The 14,228-nt window shown below is 41.9% G+C and overlaps 1 protein-coding gene across 2 annotated transcripts in view; it reads left to right on the forward strand.

Moving 5' to 3' along the window:
• wscd1a (WSC domain containing 1a) overlaps nucleotides 1-14,228 on the forward strand; it is a 109,645-nt gene that overhangs the window by 51,287 nt on the left and 44,130 nt on the right. For both annotated transcript variants that reach the window (XM_069912110.1, XM_069912111.1), the window contains one exon: nucleotides 6,971-7,699. In XM_069912110.1, the coding sequence (XP_069768211.1) occupies nucleotides 7,270-7,699 (430 nt within the window). In that variant the 5' untranslated portion in view covers nucleotides 6,971-7,269. The remainder of the gene's footprint in view (nucleotides 1-6,970; nucleotides 7,700-14,228) is intronic.

Here is a 14,228-nt window from a genome sequence, read left to right on the forward strand (position 1 = left end):
CTAAAAAAGAATCTGACAATATTTTGGATGTTTCTGGAGCAGAGTGACCTAGGGGATTACATGCTGAAATCATTAAAATTTCATGAGAGGTTCCTGAGGCAATTTTGTTTTTAAATAGGCATCAAAGATTTAATTTAGTTTAGAGCATATAATAAAATTCAAGACCCGATTTAAAATTGAAATAATGCAACACATTTTGGTCCAGGAATGTCGACTGGCTAATCAAATCCTGCTCTCCACTCCCCATTCCTGTTCATTCTCCATATTCTTTTATTCAAAATGTTGTCTATCTTTACCTATTCAGTGATTCAGCTTCCTCAACTCTGAGTGAAGTCTAGCCTGAAAACACCGAAATCGCCAAGAAATGTTTGAAATCATTTAGAAGGGAACTTTTATCGGCATCTCAAGAGAAAGTTCTAGCTCTCAGCATGTCGATAGCCAGGCAAGCAGTTTTAATGAAATGGAAGGATTAATTCTCACCAACTCATGCACAGTGGCCACACGATGTAATGTCGTATTTAAGCATAGAAAGAAAATTAAATATAGTATTAAAGATAAATCCGTCTTCTGGAGGTCGCGACTTGATCCATCTTTGTATTTCACCTGTAACCTTGATTGGAGGGACAGGTTAGATTAGGATTAGTTTTAGGGTTTTATTTTCTTTTAGATAAGTAGATTTATGGGGTTTAATTATGATTATCCCAGATAATAACCTTTTTCAGATTTTATTAAGCTATAATGTAATTTGTTATAATAATATTTAACTGATTTACACATAATCATTTTAATAATCAATCGCATTTAATAATAAGGAATGGAATTTAAAATTTGTCATATTGTGCATTTACTTTAATCTCATGTGATATATTTTTTTGTCTTGCTTTATTAATATCTTGTATATAGATTGTTATGTCAAACTCAATACAAATTTTTTTTTAAAAGCTCGCTTGGCTCCTAAACCCCTTCCCCCACCTGCCTTTTGGCTCTTAATCCGCAAATTGAGAATTCCCAGTGAAATCACTGCAGTTTTAAAACTCACAGCAGCCCAGACCCTGGATCCGAGTGGTGGTGGATTTTACCCTGGGAATCCTTGGGGAACCTGGCGATAGCTGAGGGAGCTTCCTTCCTAATTGATCAGCAAGTCTGGACATGCAGAGCATACGTTACCCTGGAGTTTGCCTACACTTTACAAACAGCACAATTCAGTTCATGATTTTTCTATTGAAAACATAATCGTAAGACTGAGCTTATTGACCTGAAACATTGACTCTCTTTCCCTTGTTACTGTGGCAGTGCGGCCTGCTAAATAGCTTTCTGCACTCCAAGTCTATTTTTGTATCTCTTGCACCCTTAGTTGTCACTGGAACCTGTGTACAAATTGCATCACAGATACCAGAGATGAAGAGGATTCTTTGCACATCAGAATGTGTAATTATTTCTACAAATGCTCTCCAGCTCTGATCGGTCAGTGTGTTTGGTTGTTTGAAGGAAGATTAACAGGAAGCAGAATGAATGAAAGTCGATACTTTCTGGAGGCCAAGCTCTTTCAAGGGTGAAACATAATTTGTACATTGGCGGTGTGAGGCATTGTAATAATTACATGCCCATTAATTCTGTTTTCCTCTCACTCTCTCTCTCTCTCTCTCTCTCTCTTTCTTTCTCTCTCTCTCTCTCAGCTGTCTGTCCTTTTGAGTATTTCTAGTATTTAAATTTTTGAAAAAATTTAGACATGCAGCACAGTAACAGGCCCTTCCGGACCACGAGCCCATGTCTCCTAAATACCCCCAATTAACCTGCAAACCCCATGTGTATCGAAGGGTGAGAGGAAACCAGAACAGAAAAATCTCTCGCAGACATGGGGAGAGTGAATAAACCTCCTTGCAGACAGCACTGGATTCGAACCCGGGCCACTGGCGCTGTGGCAGCGATGAGTTGACCACTACACTAACTGTGTTGCACTTTCTTTCAGATTTCCAACAGCTTGTTTATTTTTATATCTGTTGATCCTTGCACGGGTGAGGTTCTGGGTTGTAACAGTGCACTCTCTATGTAAAATTCTGCCATGGACAATGAATTTGATTTTACACTTAGATGTTCTGGTGGGAAATTTTTAAAAAAAAGCCTGCAAATACTCGAATGCTGAAATAAAAAGAGAAATGGCAGAAGCCTTTAGCAGGAAAGGCAGCAGCAATGGGGAAAGAAAGATGGAGTTGTTCTTCTTTCGGTGTTGACATTTGGTGACTTCATTGTGAGGAAGACTGCATTATTCGACAGGCCACCTTCACCCCATTAACCAATACCCTGGTACATTTTTTGAAGGGTGGGAGGAAACCAGAGAAAGCCCATGCAGATACAGGGAGAATGTACAAACTCCTTACAGACAGCATGGGATTTGAACCCAGGTCTGGTCCCGATCGCTGGCACTGTCAGGGCCTTGAGCTAACTGAAAGCAAAGACAAAGCAAATGCAATGCACTCAGTAAGATGCTTCACCTCGAAGGATTGCTGAAGTGCCTGGATGATGTAAGGGAACAGGAGTGTCTCCTGTAGTTACACTGGAAAGTGAGAAGGGGGTGATGAACGATTGGTTTTGACGAGAGAGCAATTCTTTGGAATGCTGCTTGGGGATAGGATTATAAATTGATATGTCTTTCTCATTGAAGGTGGTAGGAGTTGTAGAGGCTCATCTGTTGAATGTGGATGAAGGCAAGGGGAACGCTATCCTTGAACTGGCCAGGGGGAGAGGCAGTGAGAGATGAAGTGTAAGAAATATTTGAGAGGGCGTTGAGATCTCAAAGTTCAGATTTATTGTCAGGGTGAATAAGTGGCATCACATATAACCCTGAGATTTTTTTCCTGCGGGCAAAAGAAAAACTGTACTCGTGGCATGGTCGGTGTAGCGGTTAGCACAATGCCTTTACAGTGCCAGTGATTGGGACTTGGGGTCAAATCCCATGCTGTCTGTAAGGAATTTGTACATTCTCCCCGTTGGCGTGGGTTTTCCCCGAGGGCTCTAGTTACCTCCCGTCATTCGTAACGTACCGGAGGTGTAAATTTGCCAGCACGGGCTTGTGGGCCAAAATGGCCTGTTCTTGTGCTGTATGTCTAAATGTTTTAAATAAATTTATAAATTAAAAAAAAAGATGTAAATAATTTTTTTTTAAAGTAGACACATTGAACTGTGAGGGAGAGAGAGGGTGAGAGAGAAATCAGTGAAGTGCAAAAGTAAGTGTTCTTAAATGAGTCGATGAAGTTTGTTGTTGAGGAGTCTGTTGGTGGAGGGGGAGCAGCAGTTCCTGATTTTTGTGGTTGTGAGTTTTGTGGTATCTCTGGTCAGTTAATTATGCTGGCAAGGAAGCCCCTGTTACAGCCGAAAAGATGCCACCTTATGGACACTGGTATGGAAAATCTCATCAGAACAGCTAGAACAGCTGGGAGAATGGAATGAGGTCCTGGGAGGAAGCAGAGCAAGGGGAGAAAGTTGAACATTTGATTGCTCATCGAGGTCATTAAGGTTACAGTTGTGAAGGAAGGGAAGTGTTGGATATCGACACATGGAAGTGTGACCAGGATGGAAATCGATGGCCAAGATAATATCTCAAGTAGAATGCAACGACAAAGACTGGAGCAGAGCAGGACACCTGGCCCCTCAAACCTGCCATTCCATTCCATATGATGGCGGTTGAACTACACCTGGCCTTATTTCCATTTTCCTCGTTCCTTTCCCCAATCTTTCTGTCTGAGGTTCGGCTCTGCAACATGAAGATCCATTGCATCACTGTCCTTGTCAACAGGTCTAATAAATGACGTCAGAGTTGGTTCTTTGTGTGTGGAATCTTGATGGTTGGGGCCTGTTGGTGCCGAGTTAGTGAGTATGGGCAGTGCAAAAATTGAGAAGGTCAATATCATGTTGGTAGCAGATCTAGAGAGAGAGCACGAGGATGAAAAGAATGGTCCTGTTGGATTGAAAATCCCAGTGATGGGGAGGTTCCACTCAGAACAAAATCCAAGATGTGTAACTTCATTGAATTCCTGTTTACATTTAAACAAGCAAGGAAAATCAACTGAGATTTTTAAACAATTCCTCATGAACTGTTGAGCTCATGCAAGAACAAAATGAAAATATCGAGAGTGAGAAAAATATACATGAAAATGTACAATGCTGAAAGAAAGCAGTGAGAAGTAAGAAAGATTTAACGTGTCTATTCGGAGGCCTTTCATCAGAATAGTTCTCGTACATTATTAAATGTGCAAGTACTCCATTTCCCTTGGTAGAGTTTCGTCTCGCCAGTGTCTTCTCCTAATGACTTGCCGTTCAGACGGAATAAATTTATCCATTCCACTTTCTGCCAATGCAGCATGTATTAACATTTCATTTGGTAATTCAGCCATTTCGGATTTTGTTCAAGGCAGTGATGTTTCAATGAATGAAAGACAGGTTGAAAATGTCTTGAGGGATGAGAAATAGGATAATCTATTTATCCATCCACTTATTTACTGTTCAAGCAAGAGATAATTGGAACTGTTTTTTTTGGAAATGGAACTATGTGTTTACAACATCGCAAGATAAAGGAACAGAAGCAGGCCATTCGGCCCATCGAGTCTACTCCACAACTCTTTCCTCCCCCCCACCCCCCCAAGCTAAACTGTTCTGACATCTAGTTTCAAATTCTGGCATTTTCCCCTTATCTCTAATACCCTGATTAATTAGATACCTATCAATCTCCTCTTTAAACCTGCCCCCCTCCCCCAATGATCAGGCCTCCGCTGCTGTATGTGGCAACAAATTTCACAAATCCACGACCCTCTAAAGAAATTTCTCCTCATCTCTGTTTTAAATGGGTACCCTCTAATTCTAAGACTGTGGCCTCACCCACCAAGGGAAACCTCTAATTCACATCTACTCTGTCCACTCCTTACTGATGTCAGAAATTGAGAATAGTTCAGATGTTGGTGACACTTAACAGGAACATATTGTTCTGGGATCGAGCTTTGTTCTCGAACACAAAAGTCTATGCTGACATCCTTGCTGTGGGGGTTAAACAAGAAGGTTTGCAGGTGCTGGGGTTGAGCACAATACACAACTGTGCTGGAGAAGGTCAGCGGGATATGCAGCATCCAAAGGAAGTAAAGGGTGTGAGCCCTGGAACAAGAGCTCAGGACCAAAATGTTGGTTGCCCTTTATTTGAGTGTTGCATGACCTACTGAGTTTCTCAGCACATTTGTAGCATCCTTACTTTGGGACCGAGAGATTTATATCTTTCACATGAAATATTAAACGGAGTTGCAGTGCGCTTTCTTGTATCTTTATTTTGTAAAACATATCCGATCATTATTGCATGCTGTTTGTAAGAGCATGCTGTGTATTGATTGGCTGCCGGGCTTCCTGCAACACCACAACGCTTCACTGAAAATGAATGAGAACGACACTGTTTAAGCGTGTTTCTATCAAGATTGGACAAAAGCCAAGATAGGCATAAAATATTCATTTCAAAAGCAAGAAATTCTAAAAGTGGCAAGCATTTTCAAATTGTGTCCTCTAAATGTTAACTCTCAAAACATTTCTATTGGAACTTTCAACCATGCAACAGTTGACTTTGGAACCAGTGGCTAGAACTGGGGTTTCCTCCCCACCAACATTCCGCTGGGATTGAAATCTAGAAATGATGAGTGGGACTATTGCTTTTTTTCTTTGGAGTGGGCATATGGAATTGAAATTCAAAATGATGATAATATTGATCCACTGCCACGGAGAACATTCGTCTCCAATGCCCTCTAGTGGTTAGGAGGATCACCAACTCCCGATCACCACAGCACTGACAAACATCCCTCGTTCGAGTTTATTTTTGTGTGCCAAGGTGCTGCCGCTCTTCCGTGCTCTTTTGCCTTTCAACTGGAAATCCACTGTGCAACTAATGGTTCACCCACTGCCCTGTTCACACAACCAGGTCCAAAAGCAAGGCATAAAAATAAAGGGACAAAAACAGAAAATGCTATAAAAAGAGAAACTGTGGATTTTGAAGAACAGCATTTAAAAAGTTGCTTTTAACTGTGAGCTAATTATCTATTAGAAAATTAAAAACTACAGTCGTGAACTGATTAAATTAAAACAGTAAAGATATAAATATTTCGTAAATATTCACATTGATCCTTGTTCAAAAAATGTGACCACACAAAAGGTCCGTCTGCACGATTGCAAGCCACTTTTATTGCACTAGGGATTACTCTGAATATTTATTATCTATTTATGATTTTTAAAAAATTTAATTCAAATAGTTTTCAAATATAATTTTTCTCAAAATGTCGATAATCTATGAATTTACTGTCTTTTAATTTAATTTAATTCATTTAGTTTACTATTACAGTTTTTCTCTCCAAGTACTTGTTCGTCTGTAACAAGTAAGAATTAAGATGCCCATGGACGTCGGCAATAAACTCGCCATTGTCATTCACTGACCTTTTGGAATTTTAAGTGGAAAATAGGGACCAGAAAAACAAATGTATATTATTTGGTCTAAGATCGCCTTCCCTGCTCTTACAGCTCACACTTCACAGATTTTCTCTGAGCGGTGGATATAACAAGCCATCAGCAAGTTTGGAAGCCCATACAACTGTTAATAAGGCCTACAAGGGACTTTGATCGGGCAATTCTTTTTTCTGACTCTTCCTTATTTGGAAAGCCCTCAAAAAGTTTTTGATATCGTTCCTGAGAGCATAATGAGGAGGGGTGCCCTCAATGCATATTCTGATATTAAATTAACCACAGAACAACATGTCATTAAAAATTAAATGTATTTAATTCTATACCCAACTCTGCTTTGTGGGTTGTGAATAAAGAATTTGTGTATGTAACTTAGCTATTTGTTCAAATGAGTTGGCATTGTTTGAATATAACTTTGCTTGTCATATTGCAAATATTTGGAGAAGCAAAGAGAATTAAAGGTGTTTAACTCTGTTTCTGTTCTCTTTAGGTTTCAGAGCCACTTTATGACAAATTATCTTGTCACGTTTATTCCTTCAGAGAGGCTTCACAATGCATTGGCTAAATATCTGCCTCCAGGAAGGGGATTCTAAAACAGAAGCTGCATATTTTCAGTGCTTGGGAGCCTCACTTGTTCACACGTGGTGATGTATGCTGCTTTACTGATGTCAGTCAGAGAGGAGGTCAAGTTCATTAAAATGCAGCTGTTGAAAAACTGCTTCATGGCGATGGAATGATTTCCAGCCTCGAAGACTAACCGCACTTGTGTTGAAGTTGGGGAGAAAGGGTATGGCCAAGCCCTTTGTCAGACTACAGAGATTTCTCCGACGGACACCCATACTCTTTGTTTTCCTCATTGTGGCCTACCTTATGGCTGGCAGTCTGCTGCTCCTACAGCGGTCAGGGTTTTCCATCCCACTGGGCCAACGCATTGCTTCTGAAGGACAGGCAGTGCCAGATTCTGCCTCAACTGCCTTTGGGAACATCGTGCCTGATCCCGAAACAGTATATAACATGAAATACAAGTCCAGAATGCCTGTGAGCATGCAGGCATGGGATGAGCCAGGGCTCAACAGGAAATTTGGACCACGTTGGCTGATATCAGGACATCCAGAGATAAGACATATAAGAAGGAGATGGTTTAACAGCTTCGTGAAGGAACAAGAACCAAGGCAGCGACTGGAGATTGGGACAGTGAAGAAGACTGTTGGAAGCAAAGGTACAGTTTATAATCTGTTTTATTTTCTTCTTTGTTCCTTTTTGGTTGCTTAATTGAAATAGATCATTGTTTTTTTTTGTAGGTAATAAATTTTCAACAATTGGCAGATTGTGCAATATTTCTCCAGTGAGGAAAATTGAACCTGAGCTTTGAGGTGGTTAAATGGGTGCAAGGTATTTCTGTACATTTTTGATGCTCTGTTTTAATGAAAGAGTCAGCTTCCCCTGGTCTGCACCAGTTCTAAATCAGCTGCTAGGCGACGGCCTTCACTTGACGAATGACTCCAGCCCGAAACATTGGTTTTGTATCTTTAGCTTTGTTATGTAAAGTAGCAGTAAAATATGAAAGTCTGTAGACACCATGGTTGAAATAAAAACCCAATGCTGGAGAAACTCAGCGGGTCAAACTGTGTACATTATATAGCAAAGAACATAACTGACATTTCCAGCTGGAGCCCTTCATCACGGTGTGGAAAAATGTTGGCAGGTGCCCAAATAAAATGGTGGAGCACAAACCTGAAGGAAGGAGGTAATAGGCGGATAAGGGAGGGAGGGCACAGCAGCAAGCAGGTGCAGGGCTTTTTAAAAGGAGAGGGAAGGGGGTGGCAAGCTAAGGAGAAGTCAAAGTGAAAATGGAAGTAAGGGAGAATGAAGAATAAGCTAGCCAAAACCGGAGAAGTCTGTTCATGCCACATGGATGGAGAGTGCCCAGATGGAAAATCAAGTGCTGTTCCTACAATTTACGGGTGTATGAGTCTTTTAAATATCAGAAGTAGGCCCATTAGCCCATTGAGTCTGCTCCTCCATTCTAATCATGAGCTGATCCATCCTCCTACCCACTCCCTGTCTTTCTCCCCGTAACCCTTAATGTCCTGACTAATCAAAAACCTGCCAATCTCTGCTTAAAACACACCCAATGACATCACTTCCACAGCTGCCCTTGACAACAAGTTCCACAGACACGCTACCTTCTGGCTGAAGAAATTTTTCCACATCCCGAAGTGCTCTCCCAGTCTGCGCCCGGACTCTTCGATTAGAGAGAGGGATGCAGTGGATTGTTCCAGCAGATACACAAGTGAGGTCTTGCTTCACTTGAAAGGACCGTTTGGGGCCCTGAATTGTGGTGAGGGAGGAGGTGTGGGCGCAAGTGTGGTACTTTCTGTGGCTACTGGGGAACATATCGGGGGGGGGGGGGGGGGTTGTGTTAATTGGGGAGGGTTAAGTGGATGAGGGAGTCACGGACGGAGCGGTCCCTACCGGAAGGCAGAGAGAGGAGGAGAGGAGAAGATGTGCCTGCTAGTGAGATCATGTTGTAGATGGCAGAAATTACAGAGGATAATGTGTTGGATGCAGAGGCTAGTGGGGTGGTAGATAAGGACAAGGGGAATCCGGTGTTTGTTTGGTCTCAGGGCAGAGGAGGTAAATGGGAAATGGAGGAGATATAGGTATGAGCTGAGTTGATGTGCTGGAGGGGAAGCCACATTTGTGGAAGAAAGCAGACATTTCTGGACTGGAAGACCTCACCTTGGAAACATGCAGTAGAGATGGAGAAATTGAGAGAGGGGAATAAAATCCTTTCAGGGGACAGGGTGTGAGGAAGTGTAGTTGAGAGAGTCATGAGAGTTGGTGGGTTTATAAAATATGTCTGTGGAAAGTTTGTCTCCTGAGATGGAGACGGAGAAATCAAGTAAGAGGAGAGTTGTCGGAGATGGACTAGGTGAGTTTGAGATTGGGGTGAAAGTTGGCAGCAAAGTGAATGAAGTCGATGAGCTCATCAAGAGTGCATGAGGCAGCACTGATGTGGTTGTCAATATAGTGAAGGAAGAGTTGAGGGGCATTGCCTGTGAAGGCTTGCAGCATGGATTGCTCCACAAAGCCCACGGACAGGCAGGCGTAGCTGGGACCAATGTGGGTACCCGTGGCTACTCCTTTGATTTCAAAAAAGTGAGATGAGGCAAAGGAGTGGAAACAAGTTCTACCAGGCGGAGGTGTGTGACTGGTTGGGTCTCTTGTCAAGAAAGAAATGATCTGTTTTGAGATGGAGGTGTAAAGGAATTAGACGTCCAGTTTGTCCAGCATTGGGTTTTTACTTCAACCACAGTGTCTGCCAACATTTGTGTTTACTTTTGTTCATTTTGTTACCTGCGAATCCAAAAATGGGTGATTATATTATCGCAGGGAGTACTTGGTGGCATGTTTGGCGTAGTGGTTAGCGCAACACCTTTACAGCACCAGTGAATGGGACTGCGGTTCGAATCCCACTCTGTCTATTGTTAGGTCTGCTTTGTTCATGAATGAGTGAGACAAACACCAGGCTGAGTCGAAATCAGGGTTCTTTGTTCTTTATTACCGGATTGTAACACTTGCGACTAAACATGTTAGTCGGAGAATGCATTCTGCCGTTATCAGCAAAATGGTGATTTTTTATACCCTTGGATACATGCTTAGAACATCATCATATCATTACTTGTCCAATGACTAAAACTGTTGCTATCCTTTCCCTGCTAGCTTCCTGCCTCTCAATCCATCAATGTCTCTCTTATCTTGTAAGTACAAGGAGGCATTCACATCTTGTTACAGCCCTGTACAGGGTAACTCCTTACACATTCCCATCTCATGATGTTTTACCTTACACTATAAGGAGTTTGTATGTTCTCCCTGCGTTTTCCCATGAGGCTCTGGTTTCCTCCCATTGTTCAAAACGTACTTGGGATGTGGGTTAATTGGGTGTGAATTCGGTGACATGGACTCGTGGGCCGAAATGGCCTGTAACCGTGCTGTATGCCTAAATTTTAAAAATCAAATTTAAAATATTATTGATAATCAGATATTAAAGTAAAGGTTCTGGTGCAAAGCCTATGATGTTAGCACCCATTTATATGGGGAGAGCAGATATTTTGGCCTTTTTTTTATTGATAGCTCAGTGAGTTGAGTGTGTAGGTGGATTTAATACTGTCAGCTTTCTTTCGTGGCCATTATTTGACATAGTCACTTTTATCTTTCATTTGAATATGGGACACATTTTGCATGAGAGGTAGCCTGTTGACCCTGCCTGATGAGGAACACAAGGGTGGTTCAAATGAAGATTCTTGTCTCTTGTGTAGCTAATGGTCGCTTCCAGCTTCACAGACTAGCTTTTGATTTGGTTCGGCAGACTGCGCTCTATGGCATTTGATGCAAATGACTTAAAATGGGAGGGAAATCTGGGCAGTGGTTCAAAGAGATCAGGTGGGCAACTTTACTGCCAACGTAGTGAAAGAGAAAATTGTTCAGTGGGCACTTTGGAATTTGTTTTTGTTTGTGCTGCTTTGAATGGAAAGATGAAAATGATTTTTTTAACTTTTGAGATGTTTGGATGAATCTTTTTGGTGTGACAGTTGATCAGTTCTGCGCACAGGTTCTGCTTGCATTTCTGCCACAGGGAGGATGAATTTGTGCCAATGTGAGAGTAATTCCAGTTGCATGTTTCCGCCGCAGTCACCGACTCCACTGCTACCTGACAGCAAACAGCATTATTGTGGCCTTGTGATAAACGATGCCAGTTTCACTCTCGCCTAATTTGGAATGCCCCTTTACCACAGGACTTCCAAGTAAGAACCCCAGGCAGAGACTCTAAAAGTCAGGACCATGATTGATGGTTTCTTTAAGGTCACTTACAAAAAGGCAAAACTAAGTTCCCTCTTACCTCTCCATCACTGGGTGTGTGTGAAGTGTTATATACAGTTTGACAACTGTTTGTTTAATTATTTTGGACCTTTGATTACTTTTCTAATTTAAACAGTTATAAAAGATATGATTTTTTTTCTTGAACTGGCACAAAATTTCATGACAAGAAGCAAACAATTCTCTTTATTTGCAAATTCATTCCAGCCATGTAAACATTGGTAATATTTCAGAGATGGATATCAGAGGATTTGTCGCTATAGAGATCTTTATCAGGTTAATTTGATATCTCTTACTAACTCTTGCATCACCCCTGCTGAAGTCATTAGGCTGAATCCAGTCCTATCTAATTTGATGCCAGCCAAGCTTGACATCATAGTTAGCTGAACCTCGAACTCCACAGGGTAGTCGTTCTGACCAGAAACATGCTCAGGTCTGAGGAGAGGGGGTGGAATGTTGACCCGTTCAGTTTGCAGGAAATCGGAATCTGTTCCAAAGTTGCTGGCGATCTTCATGAATGATTATATTCTCTGGGTCAAATTCAGTCAGTGGGGTAAATTAATTTTGGACACTCCTACTTGAGCTGGTGCTCACTGAGATACCGATGTAGATCACACACGGAAGCTACTTCCCTCCCCCAGACCCAACTGTTTCAGTTAATTATTTTTAAATGTGGATATAAACCAGGGTAACAGGCCTTTCGGCCCACGAGCCCATGCTGCCCAATTGACTTACACTCCCGGTACATTTTTGAAGGGTGGGAGGAAACTGGAGCACCTGGAGGAAACCCCACACAGACATTGGGAGAACATACAAACTCCTTTCAGACAGCATTAGATTAGAACCCCAGTCCCAGTCCCTGGTGATATAACAGCGTTGCGCTTAGCATCCGCCCCGTAACTTTTAGTCATTCCATATCCTCCTTGAAGAGTTTCACAGACTAGTCATTCAACAACCTTGAGAAGCCCTCAAACACTATTTCATACACAAAAGCTCATTCTTCGGCTCATAAAGTGCTTATGCCAAGGCATCTGGAAAACAGATTTCATAATGATATGAAAGCACTCAGGAATTCTGCAAAAGAGGAGGAATGTAACTTTTGCCATAGCCCATCTTGTAGGATTAGATGCTAATATCCCTTATTGCACTCCTGAGACTTGATGCCTCGACTCTGTAGTGTAACCAAGTGAGTGGTGGCATCTTCTGGGTTATCAAGTGGGGCCCCCCTCCTTCCTCAGTGTTTCGCTGATAGACCCACGACACCTCCTGAGGGTTCAACAGTGAATCCCGGCATCCCGGGCTCACCCCCTGGATACCATTCTTGCGCTCATATTAATCAATACTGAAATCCTAATCATTAAATTATTTCATTCAGAAATAAGTTCAAGTTCAAATTTATTGTCAGACTGTATACATAACATCTCATACAAACCTGATTTTTTTTTCCGCCCCCGCTGCAGGACAGGCAGAATTACCACTTGCAGGTAATACAAAACATTGTATTGGCATGTAACGGTCTGGTATGGGAACACCAACACCACTAAGTGCAAAGACTTCCCAAAGGTAGTGGACACAGCCCAGGACATCACAGGCAACATATTCTCCACTATCGAGAACATCTCCAGGGAACGCTGCCATAGGAGGGCAGCAGCAATCATCAAAGACCCTCACCCACCCAGCATGCGCTCTGTTCTCGCTGCTACCATCAGGAAAGAGGTAGAGGTTCCACAAGACTCGCAGCGCCAGGTTCAGGAACAACCGCTCCCCCTCCACCATCAGACTCCTCAACAACAAATTCAGTCAGGGACTCATTTAACAACTCTTATTTTTGCACTTTATTGATTTTTTTTAAATTCTCTGTATTACAGACAGTTTGTTTACATTTCTTTATCTGTTTACCTATTTATTTGTTTACATGTGTAGATTGTGAAGTTTTTTTTGCCATATCACTAAGTGATAATTCTGCTTCACCCGCAGGAAAAAGAATCTCAGGGTCATATGTGATGTCATGTTTGCTCAGGTATTTCATTTCCCGACTTACCACCTATGTGACTTAAGGCCATCCATGCATACGACCGAAATTTAAAGAAAAAAGTAAAGAGAAAATATAAAAATTACACATTTATGGGTGAAAGTCGGGCCTATCTATGGAAAATGACATCTCTCGTGAGAGTTTGGCAGGGGTGGCCAACCTCTCACAAGAGCTGGTCTTGGTGGCCGCCATGTTGCATTTGACGAACGGTAACACGGATACAGTGTAAATACAAAATAAGTCCATTTTGAGATGCAACCGGTCAGTCAAAACAGAAAATGGAACCAAGTTGAGGAGTACCTGCACTCTGACGATAAATCTGAAATCTGTCCTCCAGAAGATGCGTATAGATGTAAACAAATAAAGAAGTGTAAACTTGAAAAGTCCGATGATGGAGGCGTAGCAGCTGTTCCTCAACCTTGCGGTGCGAAACTTGTGGCACCTGATGGCAGCAGCGAGAACAGTGTGTGTTCTGGGTGATTTTTAAAAAAATGAAATATTGACAGTTTACCAGTTAAAATAAGCCGCTTTGAGATATTTTTGTAATGGAGCTAAGCTTGAGGATGGACCGTGCAATTATTTGACAGTTCAAGTTGCAAAACAGTCAATGAATTTTAAATGCTGAATTTTGTAACTTTTACAGCCAGATATACACAGATTGTCTTTCTGGAACCGCACCCCACCCCTCCCCCGGCCTTGCTTGTAAAGTTCATTGAAGAGCAAGGTTATGTGAACTCCTGTTTCGGAAATCCACAAGAACAATTTATATGAGGCTGATCCTGAAGCAGGTTTTCCTTTGATTTCACTGATGGGGAATTGACTGTCTTTAAACATT

Source organism: Narcine bancroftii, chromosome 14 (genome assembly GCF_036971445.1).
Source record: "Narcine bancroftii isolate sNarBan1 chromosome 14, sNarBan1.hap1, whole genome shotgun sequence".
Classification (NCBI taxonomy): Eukaryota; Metazoa; Chordata; class Chondrichthyes; order Torpediniformes; family Narcinidae; genus Narcine; species Narcine bancroftii.